General features: G+C 40.2%; 2 protein-coding genes across 3 annotated transcripts in view; one reads left to right on the forward strand and one right to left on the reverse strand.

The window, feature by feature from the left end:
* ece1 (endothelin converting enzyme 1) overlaps window positions 1–3,269 on the reverse strand; it is a 30,517-nt gene extending 27,248 nt beyond the window's left edge. The window contains exon 1 of the mRNA XM_080461625.1: window positions 3,053–3,269. The gene's annotated coding sequence lies outside the window, so the exon portion shown is untranslated. The remainder of the gene's footprint in view (window positions 1–3,052) is intronic.
* A 3,252-nt stretch (window positions 3,270–6,521) lies between these two features.
* On the forward strand, window positions 6,522–25,937 carry alpl (alkaline phosphatase, biomineralization associated). Of its 2 annotated transcripts, none has more exons than XM_080462626.1 (12): window positions 6,522–6,783; window positions 12,127–12,282; window positions 13,248–13,367; window positions 15,076–15,191; window positions 16,042–16,216; window positions 17,093–17,268; window positions 18,458–18,598; window positions 18,706–18,775; window positions 18,898–19,032; window positions 21,626–21,817; window positions 21,914–22,033; window positions 25,143–25,937. In XM_080462626.1, the coding sequence occupies exons 2-12, from the start codon at window positions 12,210–12,212 to the stop codon at window positions 25,406–25,408; spliced, it is 1,584 nt and encodes a 527-aa protein (XP_080318752.1). In that variant the 5' UTR covers window positions 6,522–6,783; window positions 12,127–12,209; the 3' UTR covers window positions 25,409–25,937. The 2 variants fall into 2 exon arrangements, with proteins under 2 accessions (XP_080318752.1, XP_080318753.1); XM_080462627.1 differs by lacking the exon at window positions 6,522–6,783 and adding an exon at window positions 7,555–7,887.
* Window positions 25,938–27,887: the final 1,950 nt, after the last annotated feature.

Raw genomic sequence — 27,887 nt, forward strand, 5'->3', positions numbered from 1 at the left:
AGCAACTCACCACGGGATCACACAGTTTCTATTTAAAACACAAGTTTACCTAACTATTCAAACTGACGTAAACCAAGAAAACGTGTATTAAATGATACCAATAAATCAGGTGAACTGCTTTAGATCACAATGCAGAATTAACAATCGTTACTTTCCAGAATCACAGGCCATGTTGTTGTCACAGACACTGGCATTCCTCAGTCCGCACACACTGTTTTCCGAACACTGTGCAGATGTTGTCACACGTGTTGCCACAAAGACTGATGAAACGGCTTCCTCCCTTCCTGGAATCTGATGACTAACATTAGAAAATGTACCTCTGGAAGTTTGTCTCAGATGCAGAAGCGCTTATACTCCACTACTTACTGAGACCAGGAATTATTATCATTATTCCTATTGATGCCGGAGCTTCGGCAAAGTCCCACCAAGTGACACCTGGGAGCGATTTGAAAATACAAAATGATGCAGGTCGCAAGCTAATAGTCTGTGGTCAAGTTTGGTTGCCGACAGCGTTGTGTTGTGTCCCACAGGGCCTGGAGATGTCTTCCCAAAAGAAAGGCTGATGCTATGCGAGGTCAGTATCCTGCAATTCTTGGAAACGACGTGAGGCCGCAGCCTTTGAGTGGGGCTGTAAACCTCAGACATGCGTCAGTAATTCGTCACTGATCCTGCAAACCAGACGATTATTTGTAGCGCGGGAGGCATTCCTCCAAGAATAACTGGCGTATGTTTGTGTTTGGGATCATGGCGCTGCATGTACTGTGGCGCACTGACGGTTTATTTCTGAGGAGAAAAATTAATTCAGAACATGAGCTTAAAGGGAGAGAAAAATGTGAGGGATGTGTTTGAGTGTGCGAGTGGAAGACGGAAGCCTGCACGTGATTTATAGACGTGTTTGACGTAAGCTGGCAGTATAAACACACTGGGCATCTGAAGGAAGGCAGCTCAGTAAACCACCATGGTAAGCCAGTGAGATGCCTGGTCTACATGTGGTTCCAGACCACATGAGATCTGCAGTTAACAACTACACACCAAGAGGGAGCGACAATCTGAGCCTCGTACTCGGTGACAAATTACTGGACTTCTGCGATAGAGGCTTCAATTCTGCTGAAATCAAACTTCTGCTTTTGGCTTCTACCACAGGTAACACAGAGATGACTCACAGACCACAACAGCACTGACAGATATAAGAAATCTTACGTCTAATGGCCAATGCTCAGAATAAACCCTTTCACGTGAACATTGAAGGAGAACATCAATGTTGGTAAACAATTCCAGGAATACCACAAGGTCAGACATCGCATGACAACATTGACATCCAGTTCAACATTTTATCACCTGGTGGTAAAGTGACCGCTTGCACTACAGCTGTATCATGCATAAAGACCATTACTGGAGTGACGCTTGTGTCTTTAAATACAAGCGTCTGTCCCTGTGCCATTGTGTTTTCTGTTAACATTTGATATGATGCAAGAAAAACAACCAAAACACCATGTTGACAATAAAAAACACAGTCACTATTAAACTGAAATCGAACCAGTTCAGTCATGTTATTGTTTAAAGCGGTCCCCTGTGCTTTCGCCTGAAGGCCACAGATGAGACAAAGTTGTCTCCAGCTTCAAGCTTTAGCTTGTGACTCCTGACGTCAAGACAGCAGTGGAAATTTCTGCTGGTCACAGTGCAGAGAAGCTTCCTTCAGCTAAAAACACCCTAATAATGGTGTTGCATTTAAAAAAAAAAGCTACTTTCCCAGGAAATCGGCTTTATCCTGCACTGCAATAGGATTGTCGAACTAATCTGAGGGATTGTGCTGGAATCATTACACTTTTCAATTATCCTTAGTGTTTCATGTGAACACTTGCCTGGAAAGAAATAGCAGTTGTAGTTTCTCTCACATGGGTTTTAATGTGCATGCTGCAACTCTGAAATTCCCTGAATTCCTGGTGCCCCTGCACGTTTCAGGTGCTGTGACGTATGTGAAATGATCAAGTGTCACCCAGCCAGGTCTTGTGTCACTTTACACGCTGCTACTCCTGCAAAACGGCCAAAGGTTTTATCCTCAGTCGGCTGTAGCAGACATGCAATAAAACAAATGACATAAACTGTTCTGTGATATTATGTAATTACATAGATATTTATATATATACTGATGTAAAAATAGTCAACTCTCAAAACACAAACAAAGCGCTCCTTGGAGGACTTTTCCAGCTCGGGTCAGGATTAAAGGAGTGGCACATGGAAGCTTGCACAGACACAAACAGATAACAAGAGATTACCTGTTCCTGCTGTTGTTATGGTGCTGTGCAGCACACTCCTGAGAGCACATCTAGGTAATGAATAACTGCAGAGTAAACCAGTCGTCATGAGTGCAGGACATCCAGAGACATGCAGTGTTATTGAACCAATCAATCACTCAAGCATGAGGTTGTACAAACAGTGCTCATAAATTAAACTGCTTCATAAATTAGAAAAAACACGTACCAGCGCATAAGTTAGTGCTATATTTACACAGGTGCAATCCATGTCAATAAATCATTTTGGTTAAAAAAAAGAAGAAAGAATGTGTTTTTGTCATATATTTTTCTTGTGCAGAACTTGAGTGGTCTCAAATAAGAAACACATTACTACATTAAACTTTTTTCTTTTTAACGTGCAAAATATGTTGTTTACTTTGTATTCTTTTTGTATAACAAAGAATATATACTTAGATTATGCGTAAAACCATACTTTAGTGTGCACACATAAAGGGCAATGAACATGAGTGAAAGTTGGAGATGGTTACTTTACGCATAACACACACCAGCAGTCAATGTGGATTAAACTTAATACAAGTACAATTTCTATGAGTGAATCATATTATTTAATTAGTTTTGAATTGTGTTTTGAAATAGAAAAAAAAAAAAACAACAACACGCACTTTAATGTCAACTGCCATGGACAGTGGAGCCTTTTTGACACGTGATGGATCATTACGCATGAACATTATTCGGCGTTTCGTGAGTAACGGAACTTGTCTGAGTTTCGCATGCAAGGGGAAGAGAGGTGGTCTTACCCTGCTGCCAAAACGTTCCGCCGCCGCCGCCGCTGCAGCCGTGACTCCGGTTTGCTTTCTGACCGGGGACCGACTCACAGCCACAACAAGCAGAGAGGCTGCGCGTCTCTGTCAAGATGGTTCACGTATCTCTGAAAGTGCCCTCCCACCCCGGAAAGCAGCACGTGCTCAGTGGGGACCTTCACTGGAGTGGACCCCTGAGATGTTTTCTGTCAGGAGGGAGGCGTGCCTCTTTCGATAAAACTCCCCACAAGCGAGGAAGACGTCTGTCAAAGACTTCCTGGAAGAACTCCTTCCTGTTAAAGTCAAGCAAATCACACCACTTTGTTTTTAAAATACACATTCTAGTTTACTTGAGCGGATGTCACTGGGACAGCTATTTTTAATGTATTAAAAAAAATACCATACTATTGAGTTATAGTACATTTCAATGCCATTGTGTGACACTGTCTGGCCACAAAATAATGCAAGATGACAATCATACAAGTTTATTAAGTGTTTACAGGTATCCAAAATTAAGGTAGGTAAGGCAACTGTTTATGTTTTTTTTAAGTGCAACTTGCAACCTCTACTATTGAAAATCTTTATTCTATATTAACTCATTTGTTTTTAATTCAAAACATCCATTTTTTACCAGTGGTTTTAAGGTGATACCTTTCACCTTTCCTAATAAACATTTGCACAAAGTCATGGGTTTTGTAGGATTGCACTTCGCTGTATTCTCCAAACATTTGATGATGAGCAGCATTTATGTATGTAGGTTTAAACACAGTCATTACCAGAAGGAGATGCAGCTTTGAAAGAGGCTCAGACCTCAATGAGTGATAGTCAAACTATGCACAATGTAGGGGAGAAGAAGAGTTTTGTGTTGGAGATCAGATACAGTGGCAAGACCGAGCTCAGTTATAATGACAATGCCTCTCTCAGGCAACTAATGAAAAGCAGAGTGAGGCTTCGAGACAAGCTGATCAAGGTCTTTGAAAGAGGCACAACGAACAGATGAATAGAACGGATCATAGATCAAATGTATGGCTAAGTAAACTCACTGCATTTTGGTCTCACCTTCAATTTAAAGAGTTTATTTACTGGTGCAATCATCTCAGAACTGGAAGTAACCAGTAGGACCCAGGTCACCTACTCTTTCTAAACTTAAAGATAGATTCTTAATTTCAATGTGGGAATAAGCCCAAGTGACTAAACAATGTACTCAAATAATAGGAACCGAGGAGCGGAAATATGGCAGCAGTAGTTTTCAAATGATTAATACTGTTGTACGATTTCTTGCAGAAGGTATACTCATATGGGACTGGAGTGGTCACGAGTGTTTACAGACAACAGGAAAGCAAGTGCAAGCTTGAGGGAAATATTAAAAGAGGCATGTTGTTGGCTCCAAATGAACTAGACTGAAGGATGGTGACGTCAGCCAGTGACAGTGAGCAGCCAATTAAAAAGTATTTTTGGTGTGAAGAAGAAACCATCCTGGTATGACTCCTCCAGTGTCAAGACTACATACAGTATCTGGCCAACTTGAATTTGAGTGAGAATGAGGATTGGGTTTGTATGGAGCACATTTGATCTATTAGACGTTGTGTAATATCAGCTTTAGTGATAATAGCATTGCAGAGCATGTTTCAGATTGCCATTAGATAACTGGGGTTGAGTTTGTTATTACCATAAGAAGACACAAATATCTGTGTTTATTTCAGTTTGGGTGTACATTCCTCTCAATAAATCCCTCCAGAAGCTTTTATGATCAGACCAGATCAAGGTGACTATAATCTAAAGCACCAGCTCCCCCAGCAGACCAGACAAAACACAACAAATAATTGGTAAAGCAGAGCTGTTTACTGCCTTTTGTAAACACATTTTGGTTAATGTCAGAATTCTTAAAGAATTCCCTCATTAAAATGTTTTTTTTAAACAGCTGATGGGCGCTTGTTAAAGAGTTTCTCTTAAAACAACAACAACACCTATATAGTAAAGTCTTCATACATAAACTTAAAACTGACATACTCTTCACTATAATATTTTATTTATGACATCTGGTCCTCAAGCATGTCTTCCAAATAAATAATATAATATAAATTTTGTTTTGATTTCCACACCAAGTAGACTATTCCTAGCTACCGGCTTGAGACATGGTAAAACTCTGAAGCCTCTAAACATTAAAAAAAATAAAAAATAAAAAATAATAATAGAAATAGAAACTGCTCTAAAGCCTTCAGAAAAATAATAGACATGAAAAAAGAAAAGGCAGGGAAAGCAGATACAGTGTGTTCTGTGAAAGCTCTTCATTAGCCTGACTGGATCTCTTTCGACCCTGTAAATATTGATTATGTAGGCACAGATCATTAAATACTGTGGAAAAAAAAACCCAACTCACCAAATAAATTGGGTTTAAACGTAATCGAAAAGTGTTGCACGGACGAAAATCTATCCCAGTGGGCTTTAAATGACACTAATTGGTTAAAATATTCCATAACGCATTGAGCTGAGGCCGTTTTAACACACACAGGCCCAGGGCTATTTGACTTCATGATGGTTGGTGGGTTAACTCATGCTAATCAGGTTAGTTGTGGTTTGGGGTGGAAAAATATAAGAATCAATGAAATAAATAAAACACAGCTCATATCATAACTGATAATAGACCTGAGGTGAAACAGTCATTGAATAAAACAAGTCTTACAGCGACACCCACAGGAGGTTAGGGCAAACAGCAAGGACTTTTCCACCAAAAGAAAGAATCAGACATTATTCACTGTGCACATCACGAACTTCAGTGTTTGCTGGTTCATTTTTCTGGTTAGCTTTTGACTGAATTTTATCTCATAACATTACATTAAATTTCACTCATCCATAAAGTTTATTCATTTATTTATCTGCTGTCAGATCACTTACTCATTTTTTTATATTAAATAATCTAAATTTCAATATATTTTGTGGATGCGTTATTACTCACCTTGGATTAGTTCTTAATTTTTTCTTCATTTTAATGGAGAGATGATTTTTACGTAATGTCTGGCTCCAACTACAGGTGAGCGGAGGGAGAGAGTTTTTATTTCGTTGCTTGTTTTATATATATATATATATATATAAAATCTTTTTTTGTATGTAAATTATTTTGTGCAACAAATTTCTTTTCTTGTATACACCCTGCTGTGTCAATCAAGTTCTTTCTGAAAGATTGATGAGTTTATGTAAGAGTATAAATCAATAAACTGGAGTAACTTTATTACCCCAAAGTCAAAGACAGGAGTTTTTGATACATTTTTCAGTCCAAGAGTATTTATATGTCAGTATTTTATCATTCAAACGGCAATAATGTAACAAATGTAACATATGTACTTCTTTGATCGGGTCGTGATCTAATTTTTACAAACACCTTGATCATGAGTTATTTTGTGTCTCAATAAATAACAAAAAAAACAAAAAAAACACCGCTTGGGTCTTTCGGCAGGGGGCGCTCTCAGACCGTCTCCTCCCACATCATCAGCAGCCGAGCATCGTTATTTCTAAGGGTTTTTCTTTTTTTTTTTTTCATGCCTCCTCCTCCCTCGACCCTCGTGGGATACAGATCGGTATTCTCAGAGTCAGGAGCCACAGTCGAACAAGTGTGGCCTTATAAAAAGGAGTGTGAAAGCAGCGACAAGGACGCTCATTTCAAGGTGAAAGATCTGAATGGACTGCACGCACACTTGGATGTGGGTTTGAACCCCGGAAAGCATACTGCGGTGAGTTAAAACTACAGTCAACTTTTTTTGTTTTTTTTCCCCACTGCGAGCGTTTCCATACATAACATGTAGGCTTTCTGGAGAAAGCACGCTGCCAGAGCAGTGATTCTTATTATAAGGGTTCAGTCTTCTTCAGCTTTCCTCTCTGCATCTTCTCTCACAGTGGACCCCTGCTCACTGATCTGCTCTAGATTATTATTAATAGAGGGGTTTTTCCTCAGCTGTTGCACCGACATCAGGTCACTTTGATCACATTTTCACAAAGACATCGTGTTGGTGGTTAATCAGTTTTACTATCACTCTCCCACGGCTACTATAAATGAATGTAACGTTCTAAAGTTACTTTTTTCCTTCTTTTTTTTTTTTCAAATTTCTTACTTTGAGGATTCATTCAGTCAAGTGGATGTATTAAAATGTGTGTATCCTTCATCTTTTAATGTACACGAGTTAACAATCGAATGAACATCTGACTCAGTTTTGCCAGGAAATTAAGTTCAAGCGTAAGTTATTCTGTGTGCAAGGAGGTCGGATGAGGCAAGACTGGCGTGAGAAGGAAATCAAGTTGCCTCTTTAAAAGTGGTAACGGTTTGTAGGGGCTTTGCCAATCTGAGTGAACAGAGAGGGAGAAAAAAAACCCAACAACACTATCTTGGCAGTGTTGCTATAGGAGACTGCCATCGTCATGTCCATTGAATGAAATAGCTTTAAGGTAAGCCTTTGTCGTGCCCGTCAGCCTGTCAACTTATAAACATAATGACAGGACTAATCCATGATTTGGAGCAGCAACTTGCTGCTGAGTGCTTGAATGATTTGCCTCAGCCTTCAACAGGAACTTAGTGAAGGGCTGAGCAAGGCTTTGACAAGAAATTGAATCCATCTGATACCAGTTTGGACACGCTGGAGTAGCCGAATTCTTGGTGACACCATGGTTGACGTTGGATTTCATTTAATGCTGACCACTTTGCTGACTGGGGCCTTGCTGGTGGCCGTCGTGGCACTGCTCTGCTACTTCACCTGCCGACTGGCCGGCTCCATGCCTATAAGTGGACCTGGGAAATTCTGACGCCGTGAACTGCCACACAGCCTGCTGCAACTGATTTCATGGTACAAGAAAGCGTTGCGCAACACTAATGCTGTATCTTCCAGGCATGTGAATCATCTACTCTGTTGGTGCCGCTTTCCTTTTGAATGACCTGGTTGGTCCAGACTTGTCTGATTCTCAATAAAACCGATGGTGCAATTTCGGAGTCTTTGTCATCGAATAGCTGACAAGGCCGTCTCTGCAAGCTGCTTTGTGATTAATATCACAGCCAATAAAAAGGAGAAGCTTACTTATATGATTACTACAAGTCACTGGGTGATAATGTTCAGGTAAGAACATAGGGTGTTTAAATCAAGGAAAATGCATTTGCTAAACCTGCACAGGTGAAAGATTTGTAATGGTGAAGCATTAACATATGGAGGTTTGTACTCAGTGGTGGATGTGCCCAGTCAATCATTTGGTGTTAATCGGCTTTCTTATGGCTCTTAAACCTCTCAGTGCTCTGGAGCTCAATCCCATTAAAATGACCTTGACTATAAGCACAAAGAAGAAAGGAGGAGGGTGTGGATAATTACTGATGAAAGTCTGACTGGCCAGGACCCAGAAGATCCCCTGTTGTTAGTACTTCAATTCACAGCAAGGCCTTGAGCTTAACTTCACCAAGCTCTTCTTTTGTTTCTCCTGCGATGTGTACACAGCCTGATAGGAGCACTTGAGACGAACGAACCAATTACATAACTTTCACTCACGCAGCTTTGATGACATTAAATCGAGCGGTGGTATTCTTCTTGTGATTTTTACCTTTTTGCATTTAGAAAAAAACCCCAAAAAAAACAATGTCTCCCAAATAATATCACTGCTCTTTCATTTGAAAATGCTTGTCAACAGATAGCACAAAAATTTGAAATAAAGATTCATTCGTCCATTCATCATTCAGATTTCTGTTTCAGATTTGAGCTTACGCCTAAATGAATAAAACAAATACAGAGAAACAACACAATCCTCTTATTTGTATGAACAAAAAGGAGCAGGAAGAAGTAAAACTGTATTTACTCCTACCCCTCAAACTATCTGTTGTAGCTATGCTTACACTGAGTGTACTGAAGAACTCGCAAAGAGGAAGGACTTAAATTCATGCGCTTACATTGAATACATTTCAACTTTTGTTTACAATGCACCATTTGCAGCATAGTCCCTTTGAAGCACTTTTACAAAGAAAAACAACCCGACCATGCCACAGGAGTCCCCATCAGGAGTGGGAGACCTTTCTGCTCCAACAGTTGAGGTTAGTGGAGTGTAAGAAAAAAAAAAAAGGCGGCTAGGAGAGCAACAGAGAGCAACAAATAAACAAGTCAATAAGCAAACCAGTCAACCCAAAGACAACAAACTTGTATTTTCTCTGTTAGAAATCTGCAGGACGGTACAGAACGAGAGGAGAGAGCACAAACTACAGGAGCGGTTGCAATGTTGACATATAAATGTATGGAGTGCATAAATGGAAAGAAGCTCAGTGCAATAAGAATGTCTTCCAGAGTCTAAACCTAAAGCAACTTAACTACACAAATGGTCCAGAGTGACATGAGCCGTTTTCATCATACAGGAAAGTTGTAAGCCCGATCTTAAAAGCAGTGAATGTACGCATCTCCCTCACTCCCTTACATGCGCTTACAGTGAAAATCACGGTTAATTTTCAGTTTTGCTTTCCCGACTACCTTCCCCGATCCCTGCCCTTCACTCTCCTCATCACTGACCAGATGTTCTGTTTAACCTGTGTGACTTCTCACTTGCCTCAGTGAGCTCGCCTTATTCAATATGTCCACTAACTCGTCTTTTCACCCTCATTTTGGGGTGTTAGTCCTGATCAGTGGGGTCACTCCTTAGCAGGGGCAAAAGCAACTACCATATTTTCCGGTCTATTGAGCGCACCTGGATATAAGCTGCACCTGCAAAATTTCAGAGAGAGAGAGAGAGAGAGAGAGAGAGAGAGAGAGAGAGAGAGAGAGAGAGAGAGAGAGAGAGAGAGAGACAATCATCTCTGTTGATAGAGTATTTTATTGTTTTTTTTCTGATTGTGATTCTGAGGAGGAAGATTTCTCAGCCACGGGGTCCAGCAGGGCGGCTTTACCTGATGCACCTGAACGCATCATTCACGGCAGTCAGCTGCTTGATTTTCGGACCACGGAAAGCAGCAGAAGACGCGGTCCCAAAGAGCAGAAATATCCCTTTTAGGGCAAGTTTTGGAGAAGCAGAGGCTCACAACAGCATGTATCTACATGGGGAAGAAGAATGTGGTGGCATGAAGTCCGTTAACCCGCAAAAACCCATAAATTAGTGGCGTCATTGTATAAGCTGCAGGGTTCAAAGCGTGTGAAAAAAGTAGTGGCTTATAGTCTGGAAATTACGGTAACTACAATACATATAATACTTACTTTAATGTCCATCAAGGAGGTTATAAATTCACCCGCGCTTGTCAACAAGAAACGTAAAAAAAAATATGAGCTGATCTTCATGAAAATTGGTACAAAGATGCTTTTTGATCAAAGGAATAACCCATTAAATTTTGGTGGTGATCCAGATCCAAATTAATTATTACAAATTTTCATTTCACTATATATTGTTGCATGTTTAGCCTGTCGCTTTATGTGGCAAGTGCATTGTAGGAAATGGAGCCGTAGCATGTTTTTGGTTTTGGGAAGTGTAGTTTGTTGTTGTCCTGTTGCGTTCCGGTGCTATACTGCAGGTGTAAGTGAAACTACCGGTGTTAGTCCAGGGTGTGCTAAAAGAGGAATAAACAGCCACAATTCTGCAACCACCGGCGTCTTCCCTTCTGCCTCCATTCAACATCCAACATCAGAACTGGACCGACAGACCGCTTTTGTTACCGCCAGACACGAGCCTCAAGTTAGTGAGTCGAACTGAATAATCAGCCAGGCTCCTCAACTACGGTTCGGTCTTATTTTGTGTTCTTTCAAATAATGAAATAAAATCATGTCATCACCTAACTAAATGAATGAATAAAGGCAGTTGATCTGGATGTCAAATATGTGTCATTTCCCTGTGTCCTTGTCTGCTCTTGGCGGAGTTCAGAAATCTCTGATTGCTCTTGCTTGTACATATTTATGTGTATTTCTTTCAAGTAACTTATACTACTCATACAAGGCTTAGTGAGGGAGAGGGCTGGATAAAAGCAGATAAATACTGTTGCAATGTGACTGTCAGGACGGTAGATATTTAAACTTCCGGTATCTGTTGGTCCAAAGATATTTCCCAAACATCACTGTTGCAGCACAGAGTGTAAAATTGCTCACCAAAACAGGAACTGCATCAAACTGGGTCAGACTGGCTTAAGAGCGGAAGATTCGCTCAAGGTCGTTCGGAGTGGTGTATTTTTTTGTGGACGCCCTGGGCTCCGTTTAGGAGCGATGGGGTTAACAAACCAATGTATCGTGGGCACGATCAGCAGAATATCTGCATCTCAAGGTCATCCCACTCCATCTTTAACAAATGAATTTGAACTGGTGAGAACGTCTGCCAGGTGTGGCAACATGTAATTGACTTCCTGATGTGAAATCGTTGGTCACTAATGAGTTCACCCACAATTAGAATGAATATGCAAAGCATGTAACCTGCTCCTGTTTTGGAGCCAAAAACTTTTTTTTCATTTCTACCTATTTCAAAAATATGCATTTCTTTACAAAACAAATTGCCATAGTGTCGTCTTTGAATGTCGGTAAGTAACTAATATTTTGTGAAAAGAGTACTCAGCCCTTTTTCTTGAATATATTTACCAACAACAAGTTTTAATTGTAATTGTTTATAATCTATACAATGTAACTGTTCTTAGTTTTAAGCACATTCAAAGGCCCCGCTCTACTTTTTATTTATGTACAAAGATTCAGTTTAGTGATCCGTTAGGAATCAACCCTTTGCTCAGACCATTGGTGTTTGCAGGATTTGGGTTTGAACATTGCTACTGATATGATATTAATCACTATCCATGTGCAATTTTGGGATTAGCTGAGATATCTGCTGACTTCATTGCACGTTGCTATTATAAAACCTGTCGTTTAGTGTCGAGCTTTGCATCAATGATCAAGCTCTTTTGTATGAGCGCATGTCTACACTACTGTGTAACTCAGTGACCCACTTGAAATTTTTAACACAGAAGTGTCATTATCCTGAAAGTGTGCTTTATGAAATTATGGCTCGGGTAATCATCATCAAACAAGTGTGTCAGAGTATGCGTATGTCGATGACAAACACCTAATTGCTTGGTGTGGGCTTCTTTTATTCTCCTGCAGCTGTGACACAACTGCAGACCGGCTCCTCAAAGTGGCACGTTATGGCTGTCTAGAGCGACGTGTCAGCCACAACAGACGACAACATGAAGGTGACAAGTCTGCTCATCATTTGCTCCTGTATGATCTCGGGAAGCTCGGGAAAGCCACAATTCCCTGGTAAGTTAATGTGCTGTTTGTGCTGCTGCACAGCAAATGCAAAACAAAAAAAAAAAAAAAAGGTTTTCAGTCTGGGTGGAGCTGCACCGGGACACATCAGAGATTTCCAAGGTTGAAGTTTTCTCAAGCCAAGATTTCCTGTTTTACTTTGTGCTGCTGTGTTCAGTCGGAGAATAAGAGGAATGATTTTAATCTAACAGTGCTTGGAGATGCCATTCCTGCTGCCACCCAAATTTGAACCGAGGCTCCCAAATGTCAAGATTAACTCAATTTGCAAAGGATGCATAATATCAAGGGCATGTCTGAAGTATCAGCTGATGTTTCACATTTCATCAACAACAGCTACCAGGCTGGAAGCGTTGTACAAAATCATGTCTCACATAATCACAGTACAAGCCTAAATCCTCTAAAGTCCACAGGAAAAGTCATAAAAGCGCCATTGAATTTTGCACCTTTCTCATTTACTCCGTTATTAAAAGGAAAATGAGTGTATATGTCCCCAGTGTTCACACTATTCAATTTCACATTTGTAACATAAAATATATTCAGTATTTCTATAAGAAATTAGATGAGTGAGTTGAAAAATAACTGACATATTAGGTAGAAATTCAATGTGCATTAATAATTTCACGAAAATCACATTTTTGTGCACGAGGTTAGGTCTAAATGGGATTATCATTATTTTGTTGATTCTTATTGACTCACCGTGGAAAAGGTCAGCCTCCTATGAAGACGTACTGTTTTGATTGACCTGACTAAACTGTAAGCATGAAGGTTTTAGGATAGTAAGGACAACAACAAATATTTACAACAACATATGCCACGACAGTTTTCAAAGCATCATCACGTCAGCATTATGAAACGTGTCATGTAGGTTATACCCATGGAAAAAGCCCACATTCTCAATTGTTCAGAGTTTTGCAAAGATGCCAAATGTAAACACACTTGTTTTTTGTGATATGCAGAACAGGAGAAAGACCCCCAGTTTTGGAATACATGGGCTCAGCGGACGCTGAAGGACGCTCTGGTGCAGCAAAAGCTTAATCAAAACATAGCCAAGAACATCATCCTCTTCCTCGGAGATGGTAAGTCTCAGCATCATCGTCTTCACATTAATATTTGTGCAGTGAAGCTACAAAAGTTTGTCAAATACCTTGTGAGAATCGGATTTTAGTGAGCTCAACGCTAAAGACACATTGTCAGTGCAGACCTTGGCTTCCTTTTAAGTGATGTAATTAATGTTACTTCAGCTCAAATGGTTTTATAAAAAAAAAAAAAAAAAAAAAACCTGGTTATGTTGTTGAAAATTAATACGACGCTTCAGATGTTTTCTATTACTGAGGTGAATGAATACCAGCAAAACAAAACAATCCTGCTGCTGTCAGGTCACTGGGCTTGTGTTTGCGCTGGGTCACCGATTGGTAGCACAAAACACTTTTATCCTCCGTTGGGCCTCCGTTGGCTCTCTCTTTTTCCCTCTGTTTGCACTACAGGGGCAGCATGACATTCTTGCACACTGCTGCATTCACAGTCTTGTGAACATAGTTATAGGATAACAGGCAAAAACTGCAGAGAACAAGAACTGAGGTTAAAAACCAAGAGGGAGGGTTTATCAAACTGGAAAATCATTCTCAGGTCTTTATGCCAGGAACATTACGGGATTGTGTTTAAGTAATCAAAAACCACATGACTGTAAAATCTATTCCTCCGGGAACCTCAAAACCTCAAGTTCTTCGAAACGTGCAAAGCTTCAAGCGTGCAGAGAATTCCTCCACGTTACAACCGGTGGTCAAACTTGACGTGGGTCAGAAATAATTTGTTTTCCCTCGCGAAGATGATACCAACTAGCAGAACAGTCCCATTACAAAGTGGACCACAAATATTCTCTATCACTGGGATCTTTTTTTTTTCCCTGGGATGTAATCTCATAATCATTTCCCAAATGTCTGTACTGAAATGGTGAACACGTTCATGTCTTTTACTTCCTTTAAAGGAGTTTAAAATGGCCTTATTTGGGCTGCAATAGTGTAGAAATGATCAGTCCTGCTTTGCAACAGGAAGGACCCAGACTGATTCTTAACCCAGGGGCTTTTTGTGTGTAGATTGCATTTTTTTTTTCTTTCTAAATTGCCTGTAGGCTTTGGTCAAAGTTTGTCACTTTACCCCTGTACCTTAAGCACAATGTAACCTTAGGACGGATGATGGATGGATGGACAATTGATGTAAACCTAGTGGTCTTGGATATGGATAAATGAACTCTGCTCTGGCTGCTGGGTGCAATTTCAGGAAAAAGCTAATTCATTCTAAGAGGCTGGTTGTAATTCCGTGGTTCCAGCTTATTTAGGATAGTTTTAGCACATTTAAGACTTTACTATAATAACATTAAATAAAAACACGAGCTGAAGTGATAAAATTGACATTCGTTCTGATTTGACTAGTTGCAGACATACAGTAGAAGTGGGATCTTTGTCTTTTTCACTGTTTTCCTGACATTTGTTTCTTAGAACTGGAGGTTTTCTCTTACTGTCTAATGCGTGTCAACTTTAGTTATGTTTGTTGTTCTTTCCTCTTTCGCACCTTTTTTTCCTCGCTGTCACACAGTTTTTATTGTAACATGAATCTCGAAAAACGTTTTGCTTGACAGCAGTTTTCCTGTTCTAAAATGTCTATAAAAGCAAGATGGATTGTTGTGTTACAAACACGAGGCTGCAAATGAATTGTTGATTATATGCTTTGTTCTTGCTGAGAACAAAATTTATTTTTCCTGAAACTCAATGTGATTTTGATGCTTAGGGATGGGCATTCCCACGGTCACTGCTGCTCGAATACTGAAGGGTCAGCTGAACGGACAGAGCGGAGAGGAAACGCAGCTGGAGATGGACAAGTTCCCTTTCGTATCTCTGGCCAAGGTCTCCCTACGACACAGTATGGCAGAATGTATTGATCTTGCTGCGGACATTAGTGGCCTCCCGATAAGGTCTGTGACCGCAAGCAAGGTCACATGCCCTGAGCATTACGTTACAGTTTCCTCGAGAAATACAGACACAAATCAAAGAATAACTGGATTCGTTCTTCCTAGTGAACGTAATCAGGCAACAGCGTTGTTATTAGTTGTGCCATTGTACATATAAACACTTTAAGTTAATAGCCAGGGAAATTAAGTCTACCCTCTGGTGTAAACTGAGAATAATGTCCTGCTATAATCCTGCTGACACACACTGTTTTGGGATTATATAGAATGATTAGTGCTAGACGTATTGTGTGATTAGTCTGTTAAGGGGCAGAAAATAGAGATTTTCAGCTTGAGTCAATGAAGTATCCAAACAGTTGTTCTTTGGACAAGCACTCCAAATAATACTCACTTAGCCACCAAATTTAAAAAGCTAAACTGCTTTACTTTTTTTAATTGATTGATTGATTGTGTTTGCATATCGAAAAAAAATGTGGAGCAATAATACCCAACTTTCTTCAGGATATAATTGTACAGTTAATATAATGTAGGACTGGAGACCCAGAAAGAGTGAGTGCAAGTTAGAAAAAACAAAAACATTATATAGATATGGACTATTGTTTTGCTGGCTGGCCTTTTTTTTCTTCTTTTTAACAACCATATTATAAGAATGATAATAATTTTGTTCTTTTTCCTTGTTCTAAGAATAAACCCAGTCTACGTACGAGCTTTCGTGAATAAACTACAGAGAGCGTTCACAGGTGGAATTGTTACAAACAAATCTGACCGTATGTCTTTCGTCCTTGCAGACGTACAACACTAATGCACAGGTGCCAGACAGCGCCGGCACGGCCACGGCTTACCTCTGCGGGGTGAAGGCCAACGAGGGCACAGTGGGGGTGAGCGCGGCTGCCGTCCGCTCCCAGTGCAACACCACCCAGGGCAACGAGGTCACTTCCATTCTCAAATGGGCTAAAGATGCAGGTAAATCGACATTAAAGATACTGAACAAAAAAAAAAAACCCTGATCAAATAGCTTCAGTTTTTTAATAACGTGGATGCGGATTTGTTATTTTCCAGTTGTGTTTGATTATGAAATTTCATGCCAGTTATGACTGAGGTAGCCACTTTCTGCCTGTAGATTATGTTAATGTGAAGTAAAGTTTGAGACTCGACTGCTTGAGGGAACGACTTTGAAGTGCATTTCCCTTTTTACACTATGTGCACTTTTTCATTCTGGAATATTTACTTTGAACCAAAGGACCCTCAAGAGAAATTTGTAAATAAAATGGACATGACCAGAAAAGTTAACTCGAGACAGAAGATGACTCACTAACACATTTTTTATTTGACACCTTCTCCTTTCTGCCATGTGTCATCTGCGTTTCATTAAAATATCACATCTTTCCACTATTTTGTGGATAAAGTAATAACATCACATGTGTTTAATTCAATCACAGGTTCACTGATGTATCATCAGAGCGTGAAAAGTAGACAGCCTCTGTTTATGATGAATGCTTTTATCCTTTAAGGGTGCGTATAATCACTTTGAACATATGTTGTGTAACTAAACACTTTTTTGGACAAAATGCCGCATATCAGAGGTCGAAACCAGACACCAGAAAAAAACAGACATCAGCACAAATATACTGTGTGGATGAGCATTAATGTTTTACATTCTACAGTTAGTAATTGACAGAAAGACCATCTCTGGTAACACTGGTTCATCCATTCAGCCTTGGTGGTCCGCTATGACGGCGTGCGTCTCAGTGTGAAAACTAAATGTGTCTTTAACTAAAATGCTGCAGCTTCCCTGAGCCTGGATTAAGAATAAAGGTAGATATTTTGCGTCCACTGCAGGCAAGTCGGTGGGAATAGTGACGACAACTCGAGTCAACCACGCAACTCCCAGTGCCTCGTACGCCCACAGTGTAGACAGGGACTGGTACTCCGACGGTGAGATGCCGCCTGAAGCTCTGCAGGCCGGCTGCAAGGACATCGCCAGGCAGCTCTTCGAAAACATTCCCAACATCGATGTGAGTCACATGGCAGCAAGCATCGATTAATTGCTGTAATTGCTGCTTCTGCCTGTCTTATTATAGTGGTGCTGCCATTCTGTCCTTGAAAATCACAACCGCTGTTGCATTGACTCTCATGAAACTTTGCTGACACTGTCAATGTCCAGTGATGAGCCCCATGACTACCCCGTTTTTAGCTCCATCCATCCATCCATCCATCCATCCATCCATCCATCCACCACAGGGTAAAAAGAGGTTATTGCCTCACTGAGCTGACACAGAGATACAATAACCACACGCATTAAAACTTAAAGCCATGATTGACTATATTGTTTCTATTTATAGTAAAGTAGTTGGAAAACTACTTGATAGAATCCCATTTCAATTTAGGCAAGAATTGATATCAAACTCTTCTATCAAACTGTAATCTTCTACATTTCTACTGCAATTTTCTTGTTTTTCTCTTTGTGTGAAATTAGGAACCAAGAGTAACGGCCTCGTACATCTGTGTTTCCTAATCCGTTTTGTGTAGTGACTCATTTCTATATGCTTTTTATGTAGTTACTCAAAACGGCAGGTTACATTTTGCAAACTGTCACTGTGTGTAAGTACGCCCCACTGTGGCAATTATTTGTAAATCAGACAACAAATTAAGTGCTGCTTTAAACATAATATTGGAGTAAATATAATTTATTCGTACCATTCAGGCCTCCAACAAGTCCTGATAAAATATGTGTCGAATGGTTTACAAAAGTGAATGCATTAATTTGATGTTGACCAGTTCTGGTCTTAAAGGGCTGCTATCATACATGTTTAATGCTCTCTTTGCTCCACAGTGTCAAAAATGGCTTATTATCACTTAATGTCAACACCTTCATTAGATTTAGGCATGTTGGAATAAGAAACATACCAATCCTGTAGAACGCGGGACCTCCAGAATCAAGATTGGACAACACTGTCATGATTATTTGCAGTACAAGTTTTCTGTGGATTTTGAGTTCAGTTGCGTTGTTCTTATGTGAAAGTAGTACAGTTTTACATTCTCACCCACCTTCATGCAGATACTCAACTAACCATAAAGTGTAACAATATGAAATTGGTTGTAGTTTCTTGGTGTTTCGTGATTTAAGTATTTTTCCCCCCATTGCATACTAAGCTGTATGGATGTAAAATTCTTGCAATTAGGTTGCAAATGTGTACTTTTCAGGTGATTATGGGTGGAGGAAGAAAGTACATGTTCCCCAAAAATCAATCGGATGTGGAGTACCCCAACATACTGAAGCATAGCGGCACGCGGAAAGATGGGAGGAACCTAGTGGAGGAATGGATGGCCAAAAAGAAGAATAAGGTGAATTTTAATCCTTTTTATTTTCCCATTCAGTCTTTATCTACCAAATTACATTTCATGTATTAGTAAAGTTCAAAGTGCTGCACATGTGTCTTTTTTTTTTGTAGAAAGGCCATTATGTATGGAACAAGCAGCAGGTCTTATCGCTGAACCCGAACAATGTGGATTACTTACTGGGTAAGTCTCTGTGTCATTATGAAACTTGCCATTGAAGTGTAAATGAGGAGCTGTATGTGTTTGCATATGCCGTAGGCTTATTTTAAAGTGTAATAATTTGCCTGCACCATCTATTATTGAAGGTCTCTTTGAACCTGGAGACCTGACGTACGACTTGGAGAGAAACACTGAGACGGACCCTTCACTGACAGAGATGGTGGAGGTGGCCATCAGGATCCTGAGGAAGAACTCCAATGGATTTTATCTGCTTGTAGAGGGTGAGTGTTTAAATCTGTGTTTTAGAACTGCATGGCTCTTTTTTGCTCTGTGGCACTTTCACACAGATGTGTCCAACTAATGTATTGCATTCAAAAAGACCTTGAGTACCACAACCTTTTTTTTACTTGAAAGACTAAAAGCAAGACAAACTATATGCTTACATTAACTTACATAACTGGTTTGGCTTATTGCTCAGGAAAGGAATGTATATCAGACTTGCATCGATATTATGTTTTTGAATGTAGCAATTCTTTGTCTATATTCATCATATTTTGATTTTGTTTGGGAAAATCACCTTTAGATTATGGAATAAAATATTTAAGAGGTTCCCATCTAACTTCTCCTAAATGCCCATAAAGGAAACATTCTAATTAAATAATAAGACAATGACTGCTTAGTATTCTTTGTATCACTTCTTGTGAAAGGGGTATAGAAGTATACCGAGTTTATAATATACAAAGCATATCGGAGAAAATTATTTTGAAAAAAATATATTGTGGAACACGAGTATAGTATATTATCAGTTGAGATTTAGTCGATAGAATAAATTTTAATATTGCATTAGCTTGATATACGTGATAGGTTATTATTGGTGGTGGATATTTTATATTTTCTTTAAATGGCTATTTATATGAATAATTGGGCATGCTGTTTTACTTCTACTTCGCTGTGATAGATTTGAAGTAATAATAGTCCAGTAGTTAGCATGTTTGCTGATACCTCACAGTGAAACAACCTTTATTTGAGTTTGCATGTTCCACTGGAGCTGTTTCTCAGACCCCAAAAAACCCCCAAGGAGAATTATTCAATATCCGTCTTCAATACTGCTTTATCATGTGCAGAGTCGCGGGGCGCTGGAGCCATTCCCAGTCTACTATGGGTGAGGGCATGGTGCACCCTACAAATGGCAAAATTCATCTTTTTAGCTCGAGAGTTTAAAAAAAATGTACTTGGTTCAAGCACTGTTATTCTGGGAAGTTCCAGAATAACACAACAGTCTGTAAAAACAAATGATTAAAAACCACAAGTTCAAATCCTTCTCAACCGCTCCAAACAAAGCAATTTTTTTCTAACATAAAATAAATAAATAAAAGGTTTTTTTCAAGGCAGGCGCCATGTCTGAAATGCTCTTGGCCAGATGCTTTAGGGATCTTCATACAAAGTTTGACAACAAATTCTTGAACGACCTTCAGAGAGACGGTTGCAATGGTGAGGTTGCGGCTCAGCTGCTGGAGTGGATTGGCTTCCACTTGCGCAATCTGGGTTCAATTCCACACAGCATTCACCAGTGGTGCGAGCTTGAATGGGCAAATGTGACAGAACATGTACATTTAAGCAGAATTCATTTGATTCTCAGTTTGTTGTTTGAGGTCAATCAGAAACTGTCCGTTGTGGTGATCTGCACAACACAGCCTGGATAAAACACGAGTGACAGAATCAGAGGATAGTCTCTGAGTTAATATTTCCCTGGGCTATAAGGTTTACCTGTCTGTTTTATTGTCTATTATGTGCCAGTCACCAGAACCTTGTGTTACCATGGAAACAACGTATTTCAGGTCCTTTTAAATACAAGTGAGCACTTGAAAGCTTAAATACATAATGCCAACAAAGTATCATTGTTGTCCACTTGATTACAAAAAACTCTTTATTTCTTGACGTTTCTAAACGTTGCTTTTTTTTTGAAAAACAAAAACAATTAGTCCAAATATGCAATAATGTGTATTTAATATAGAATTTTGAGTATCATATTATAAAATTTATCAACATAGGAAGCTGAGCCAAAAAAATATTAGAATTTTATGGAAATTGGATTGAACTCATAAATGTATAATTTTAAGGTTACTTGTTTTTATAATTAAAACTTATGACCTGCAGGTCAGAGAAGTTTCCCCACAAAGATCTTTGAACGTCCAACTATGACATAAGATCAATCAATTACAATATGGAAAAGTTCAACTTTGGATTTGTTTCTTCATTGATGCAGTCAACACTTTTGTGTGGCTATTGCGTCTCCTCTTAATAATAGCTCATAGATTCGATGAAATAGACCATAGCTTTGATAAAACACAATGGAGCAATCACAGAAAATAAGTTGTCACAGCCTAAATCCTCATTGAAAAGTTCTTCTGTTTAGACCAAGTGAGACTACACAGAAGAAATGCAACGATGGTAGTTCTATTCCAGGACATTGTCTGTTCTTGGTGGCTCTTGATGCTCTACCTCTTGCCTCACTCCACTCTCAAGTGAAGTTCGACCGAAATTCTGAAATTGTATTTGCTGGACTGTCTTCACGGGGTCTTCAGTCCTGTTACTTGTGCTACTTTCCTCCAAATGTGTCCTTCCAGTGAATGCGTCGTCACTGTGAATCGCCACTCTGATTTCAATAACAAATTCATTGTTTTATAATCTTCTGTTTATCATCGGGGCATGACTAACAATTTTCCTTGTTTTCCAAACCAACTCTCTGATGTACATGTACACTTCATCAGTTTTAAGGAGGTCAAATCTCAAGCCGAGATTTTTAACACTACTGCTGCACTTTTCGTGTATGAAAAACAGATGTGATCAAATTAATTTGGAAAACTTTGCCAGGCGGACGAATCGACCACGGACATCATGAGGGCAAGGCCAAGCAGGCTCTGCATGAAGCTGTGGAGATGGACCGGGCCATCGGCCGCGCGCATCTCATGACCAGCATCCATGACACACTCACCGTGGTCACTGCAGACCATTCTCACATGTTCAACTTCGGCGGCTACACGCTCAGAGGAAATACAATATTTGGTATGCAATGACAAGGACGTAACAGACATGCTGCATACTCTATACCTGTGGAAGTTCATGACTTGTGAATGTGCATGCGCTGCTTTCCATCCACAGGCCTGGCTCCCATGGTGAGCGATGTTGACCAGAAGCCCTTCACCTCTATCTTGTATGGGAACGGACCGGGTTACAAGCTTGTCAGCGGAATGAGAGAAAACGTTTCTACTATTGACTACCGTGAGTTCAACATTCCAGTGATCATGCATGCGATGGAGAACAAGAAAAAAGTTCCCACTCTGCGCACTTTGGCATTTCTGGCATTTCCTATTTTCGCAAAATGTTTAAACTAAAAGTCTGCTGGACCTCCGTTGTGATGTGTGTTGTGAGACAAAACTTCACAGACAAGACTTTGTGCTTGGGAAAAATAAATGTCGGATCATCATGCGGGGGATTTTTCTCTGCTCAGAAGTCGCCAACCAGTGTTTGCAGCGTGATACGTCGTCATAAAAGCAGAAGACATTCCTCTCGGAGGCATATCAGTTTCGAGTTACTTCTTTTCAAACCTGCCACATTGCATGTTTGGTCTGTTTAGAAGTCTGAGCTGTGTTTAGTTCATCTTGAATTCAAACCACACCAGTTTGATTGGAAGCAGACTGAGGCATACATTTCAAACTGACTTGGTCTGCTTGATTGTAGCACTCTCTCTTCTGTAAAAAGAGCAACCAGCTGTGTGCTTTGACCGCCGACAGGAGGAGACGGCCGTCTTTAAACTGAAAGCACATCTGCTTTTAGTTAATTGGAGAAACTAGCAGTGATTCATTTGTAAATTTATGTTGTAGGTTGACTTTAGGAAAGACGACGTTAACTAAGGTAAACAATAACAAACAAAAGGCAAGAAAGCTGCTGGTGTAAGACCGTAGTTTACTTTTATGTTATGTCTAGTAGCTCATCCATTTGAATTAGTGCACTGGCTGAGTTGTAAGGGATGGAGCATTTTCCACTGCTTCCCTAATCTCACCTGCTGCTAATTATGTGGCACTGACCTGATTTATTGACACGATAGATGATTTGGCTTGTTTTAAAGGGTTAGAGCCCCCTTTGCAATGCTCCTGAAATAACTGCCTGATCCGTGTCTGCCCTGAGATGCATAGTCTTAGGTAAACCTGCCTTCTTCTCTCTTCACTTTCTTTTTTTTTTATTTTACCATCTGTTCTTTTTTCAAATCATCAACCTCTTCACCTGACTCTCTTTCCTCTCCTTCATCCTGCCTCTCTCCCTGCTCGCTCCCTGTGCTTACGTCCATCCTGGATTGCTGCTGCTGCTGCTGCTGCTGCTGCTGCTAACAAAAACAGATCTATTTCACTCATGTAGTAACTTCACCACTGAAAGGATGCACACGACACGTACTGCTGGTTGCTCAAGTCGATGTATTGTCTCTGTTTACACATTATAAGTAAATACAAACTGCATAGACGGACTCCTCCTCACACGTGCTCGCCCCAGGGTGATCACACCGGCAAACATTTGAATGGGCGGTGCCTGCAAAACACTCATAGACACGTCATACATCATCACTGGGGCAACGATGCCACCTAATGGGTACATACATCCTCTCCACCCTTAACACCTATGACTACTGTGAACATTATAACAACTCACCTCAGCCTTTCTACCCTTCTGCCCATCTTCTACAACTGATCTGGTTGCTTATACGAACAATCAACTTTCAACACCGAATCAGTAAATGTCCAACCTCATTGCATTAACGTGTGCATTAATTCTCTTGGCGAGCTGAGATTACTCGCCATAAATCATTGATTAACCATTTTCAGAACATTCCTTCATCACAACCATCTCTGCAGCTCTTGTTTGTAACATTGCAGCAAGCATTGGGATATGAGTTTCATTCCTCTTTTTTCACCGCCACATTCACAGCAGCTCTCGACTCACTTGTCAGTCATTCCTCCAGCTCTTCTCTGTCTTTCACACTTGCAGCAACACACTTCCCCAAACATTCAGAGATATAATCACTATCTCAAATGCATCAGCGCCTCCTCCACAATCTCAAACCTCTTCTCATTAAATGAACCTTCATCCAGCCACTGACCCTTCGTCTTATCAAACACAACAGAAGTAAAAGGGAAAACAAATCTCCAACCTTCAGCCCTGCTGACCAGCCCAGCTGGTGTTGAACTCATCAAACACTAAGAAAATTCTCAAACGGATTGAACAGTGCACTGGGTGACACGGTGCCGCTAGGAATCTAGGAATTCGGTTGCACTGGTGCTGCTGCCGGTTTTTCAATTTATGTTGTTTTGTTTACCAGTTCTCTCTATTTGGGACTGATTCTTTCCTATGACTGAGAAGGTTAACACAAACACCAACAACAAAAGAAACACCACATGAGACAACAACACAAGCGACAACACATCTCCTTCACAAAATGAATAAACCTTCCCGGCACCTTGACCCCCTTTTTTGCTAAAAATAAATAAATTAAAGTTTTTCTTCAGCGTGAGAGAGAGAGAGTGAAAGTTACAGTGTGTGAGCTGATCTTGCAGTATTTGTCTTCAACAAATTTCAAGTGGACCAGCCTCATCATTGCACATACACAACTGTGACCCAAATAAGTTGGTCAACTCGAATCCAGTTCGAGAACTCAGAATCGAAACCAAGAAAGTCCCAACCTCCACAGCCACCAGACCAGCCTTAGCCACTAAGGTATTCCAAATAACTCCATCACAGTGTGATACATGTCTTTCTCGTATCCAATTCCAAGGATCACTTCAGGGTCCAACCTCTCAGTTACAATGGCCCCCGGGTCGGCCTGGACTCCAAGGCCAAGAAAATAAAATTAATACGTCTTCCTCAAGTCAAGAGAAAACCCAGGTTGCTACAGGGTCCAACCCTTCAGCTATAAGGCCCCCAGGGCAGTCTAGACTCCAAGACTGGACACTCCTTCACTTCTCTCAATCACAATTCCAAATGTCAATTGGAATTTTCCAATATTAGTTTTGAATTTATTTTGGGATGTGAAGGCTGCGTCACAAACACACAGTGTCCCAGGGTGACACGGTAGTCAAAACTCATTGGAGTCACAATAATCCATATCAATTGCCAATCATGACAGTAGAACATTAAAGATTTATCATTGCTGCCTCGCATGACCTTCACAGTACTTCATCGGCTAAATCAGCTTTTAGTTCGTTATTCTGGAAAGGACTTGGGCCCCAACTCACCCGACCAGCGCTGAATGCTTATAACCAACTTCAGAATTAAAATTCCACATTAGACACCAGGCAAAAAAATTAAGCTCTCACATCTTTTCTGCTTCCTTCTATTTCAGAGGAAAACAATTACCAGGCCCAGGCGGCTGTGCCTCTGAGCATGGAGACCCACGGAGGAGAGGATGTGGCCGTGTTCGCGAAAGGACCTCTGGCACACCTGCTGCATGGGGTCCACGAGCAGAACTACATCCCCCACGTCATGGCATACGCAGCCTGCATAGGCCAAAACAGGGAACATTGTATCTCACGTGGGGGAACAGACGGCTTAAAACCCGCCTTGTCCAGCATCGCTGCACTTCTCACAGTCACTCCATTCCTGTGCTGACCTTCCTCAGATCACCTTCTGTTTATAACCACTTTTTTTAACCACTCTTACATTTCAAAATTTTAAATGTCATTTTAATTTTTTTCATCTTTACACAATTTCTATAATGGGACCACTGTTGGACATTTTTTTTTGTTGTTGTAATAATTGATTGATGAAACATTTAGTGTATTTGCTTTTGTCAATTTAACCAAGTCTGTCAAAGTCATTGACTGATCCACTGGAATAACAGATGAAAGTTTTTCCACTGATCACCATGAAATAAAAAATATCTCAGATTGTGATTTGTTTAATAGTTTATTCCCAATGGTTTTTAGGACAATTTCACCTTGTTAAATGTGAACCCTTTTGGTTTTGATAGACTGGATTTGCAGATGTTGTTAAATGTGCAGTTACCAAAATCTACCTCACAAGCTTTCAAAGGATCACTCGCATAATAATTATGGCCCGAGAGAAATTGTCAAGAATTAACTGTATGGTGTAAGAAAAAAAAAAAAAAGCGCACAACTGAATATGTAAATGACAAAATAGTACAATATATCTGCATTTCTATTCATCGAATTTGTGCACCATCAGAAAAAAAGCCCACTTACTATCATTCTGTCCAATAACAAGCTGTAAACTGTCATCAATAATAAAGGAATTGTGTCTGTTCTCTGGAACTCTTGTATTTTTTGGCAACATTTTGTTATTTTATATTTTCCTAAAGAGTTCTTCCCATCAAAATTTATTTCGATTCCACCACAATGTGCTTTTATTTTAAATTTTTTGTGGCGACTCTTAGAAGTAACACAAAACGCAAAAGGGAATGAATTTTAATTGTCGTTCCAGGAAAAAAAAAAGATCTGTGAGACAATGTGTTACTTATTTTCATTTCATGCAACATTTCAAAGCAAAACATTTTTCTGTCCACATGTGTGAGTTGTACTTTTCCATTTGCTCTGTTGAAGGCTGTGCGGAATGTGAAAACACACGAGCCACTCATTCCTTGGCATCATGTGGACACTGGAATAACAGAGGACTCGCGACGGCTGAAGCATGAAAAGAGAGATTTTAGCATAAGCATCTATGAAATTAAGGCCTTGTGTTGTCACGTCGCCTTTCCCTAAATCTGCACTCATAAGAGCTTCTTGAGATCCTCGGGGGGGCCCACTTCAAGCCATTATGTAAACTTGCTTTGCTGATTAGGATTTTGCCGCTCTTCCTCTGGGCAAGTACAAGTGCTGTAATCTCGCCATATCTTTTCTACTCTAGATTCCGACATAGATGACGATGGGTATCAGATTGTTATGAATATTCAAGAAGGGTTTCAATCCGCAAATTCCTCTCAAATTTCTCATGACTCAGGCCGCATCTTATATTTTAAGTATAATGAAAACATCTCTTATGTAAAATGATCAAACAGTGAAACCAAAGAGAACAAAAATGGCATGATTGTGGGAGGAAATCCAAACTAGTGCCGCTGGGCTAAGTGGAGCACCATTGTAAATATTTCTGACCAATCAGTGCGTAGTGAAGGGCATGACCCGATTCCTGGCAGGCCAGAGTTTGGAGGGGTGAGGGTGATGTAGAATCTCACATTGCATAAGAGCATGTCTTGCACAAACAGATGAAGACGATGGAGAATTGATTCCTCCACTTCCTCTGAGAGTTCCTCCTCCAGCTCTTCCTCCCATTGAGTTTTTGTTTAGCGTGGGGAAGTCCAGTGCAGCAAAAAAATCGAATTAATTATGCTCAAATGATGAGGCTGCTGGAAGGTTAGGAAAACGGTGGCTCAGATTTTGTTCGCGATTGCTCTTATTGTAAATAAAAGAGAGTTGCAGCTATTGCCTGCATATAGAACCTTTAGTTTTTTAATGGCCAACGTTGATCACTTCAAATGAATGCTTCAATGGTGGGATGTCTCTCATACTGAATCCAAAAGTGAATTATCCTTAAATTATTTGCCCAGCGCCAAACCACCACTGGCCGTTGGTCTCTGCAGCAGCTCTCTCAGCACTCTTCTAATTCCAAATGAACTGTGACTCAACTGTCTTATTTACTGATAAATAGGTACACACTTGGGGGAGTTTGGGGAGGATGTTAAATGTAATGGAAGCAATACACACTACGAGTGAAAGGGGCAGCAGAGACCACCACTGGAAACTCTTTCTGTATGTATGTTAGTTATTAATGCCACAAAGTTGAGTTTAAACAAATCCCCAAATCTCCTTTCAGTTGAAGATGACTTTCATGTTATTTCAATTAAACAACAAATGGAGCCCAGGACAGGGCAATCCTAGAGGAAAACCTGTTAGAACCAGCAAAAGATTTGAGACTTTAAGCAGGACAACAAGCGGAAACATACGGCCACAGCCATATCGGAGCGGTTTAGATCAAAGCATGTTCATGTGTTAGAATGGCCAAGTCAAAGGCCAGACCTTCATTCACTTGAAAATCTCTGGTATGAAAATTGCTGTTTACAGACGCTCTATCCATC

This window comes from Lipophrys pholis (genome assembly GCF_963383615.2).
Source record: "Lipophrys pholis genome assembly, chromosome: 4".
In the NCBI taxonomy this organism is placed as follows: Eukaryota; Metazoa; Chordata; class Actinopteri; order Blenniiformes; family Blenniidae; genus Lipophrys; species Lipophrys pholis.

What these genes read in the sequence shown, in the direction of transcription:
- alpl (XM_080462626.1), top strand. Translation starts at nt 12,210, where the DNA reads ATGAAGGTGACAAGTCTGCTCATCATTTGCTCCTGTATGATCTCGGGA. An exon ending in GGGAAAGCCACAATTCCCTG is followed by an intron (nt 12,283 to 13,247) that starts GTAAGTTAATGT and finishes TGTGATATGCAG; the next exon opens with AACAGGAGAAAGACCCCCAG. An exon ending in CATCCTCTTCCTCGGAGATG is followed by an intron (nt 13,368 to 15,075) that starts GTAAGTCTCAGC and finishes TTTGATGCTTAG; the next exon opens with GGATGGGCATTCCCACGGTC.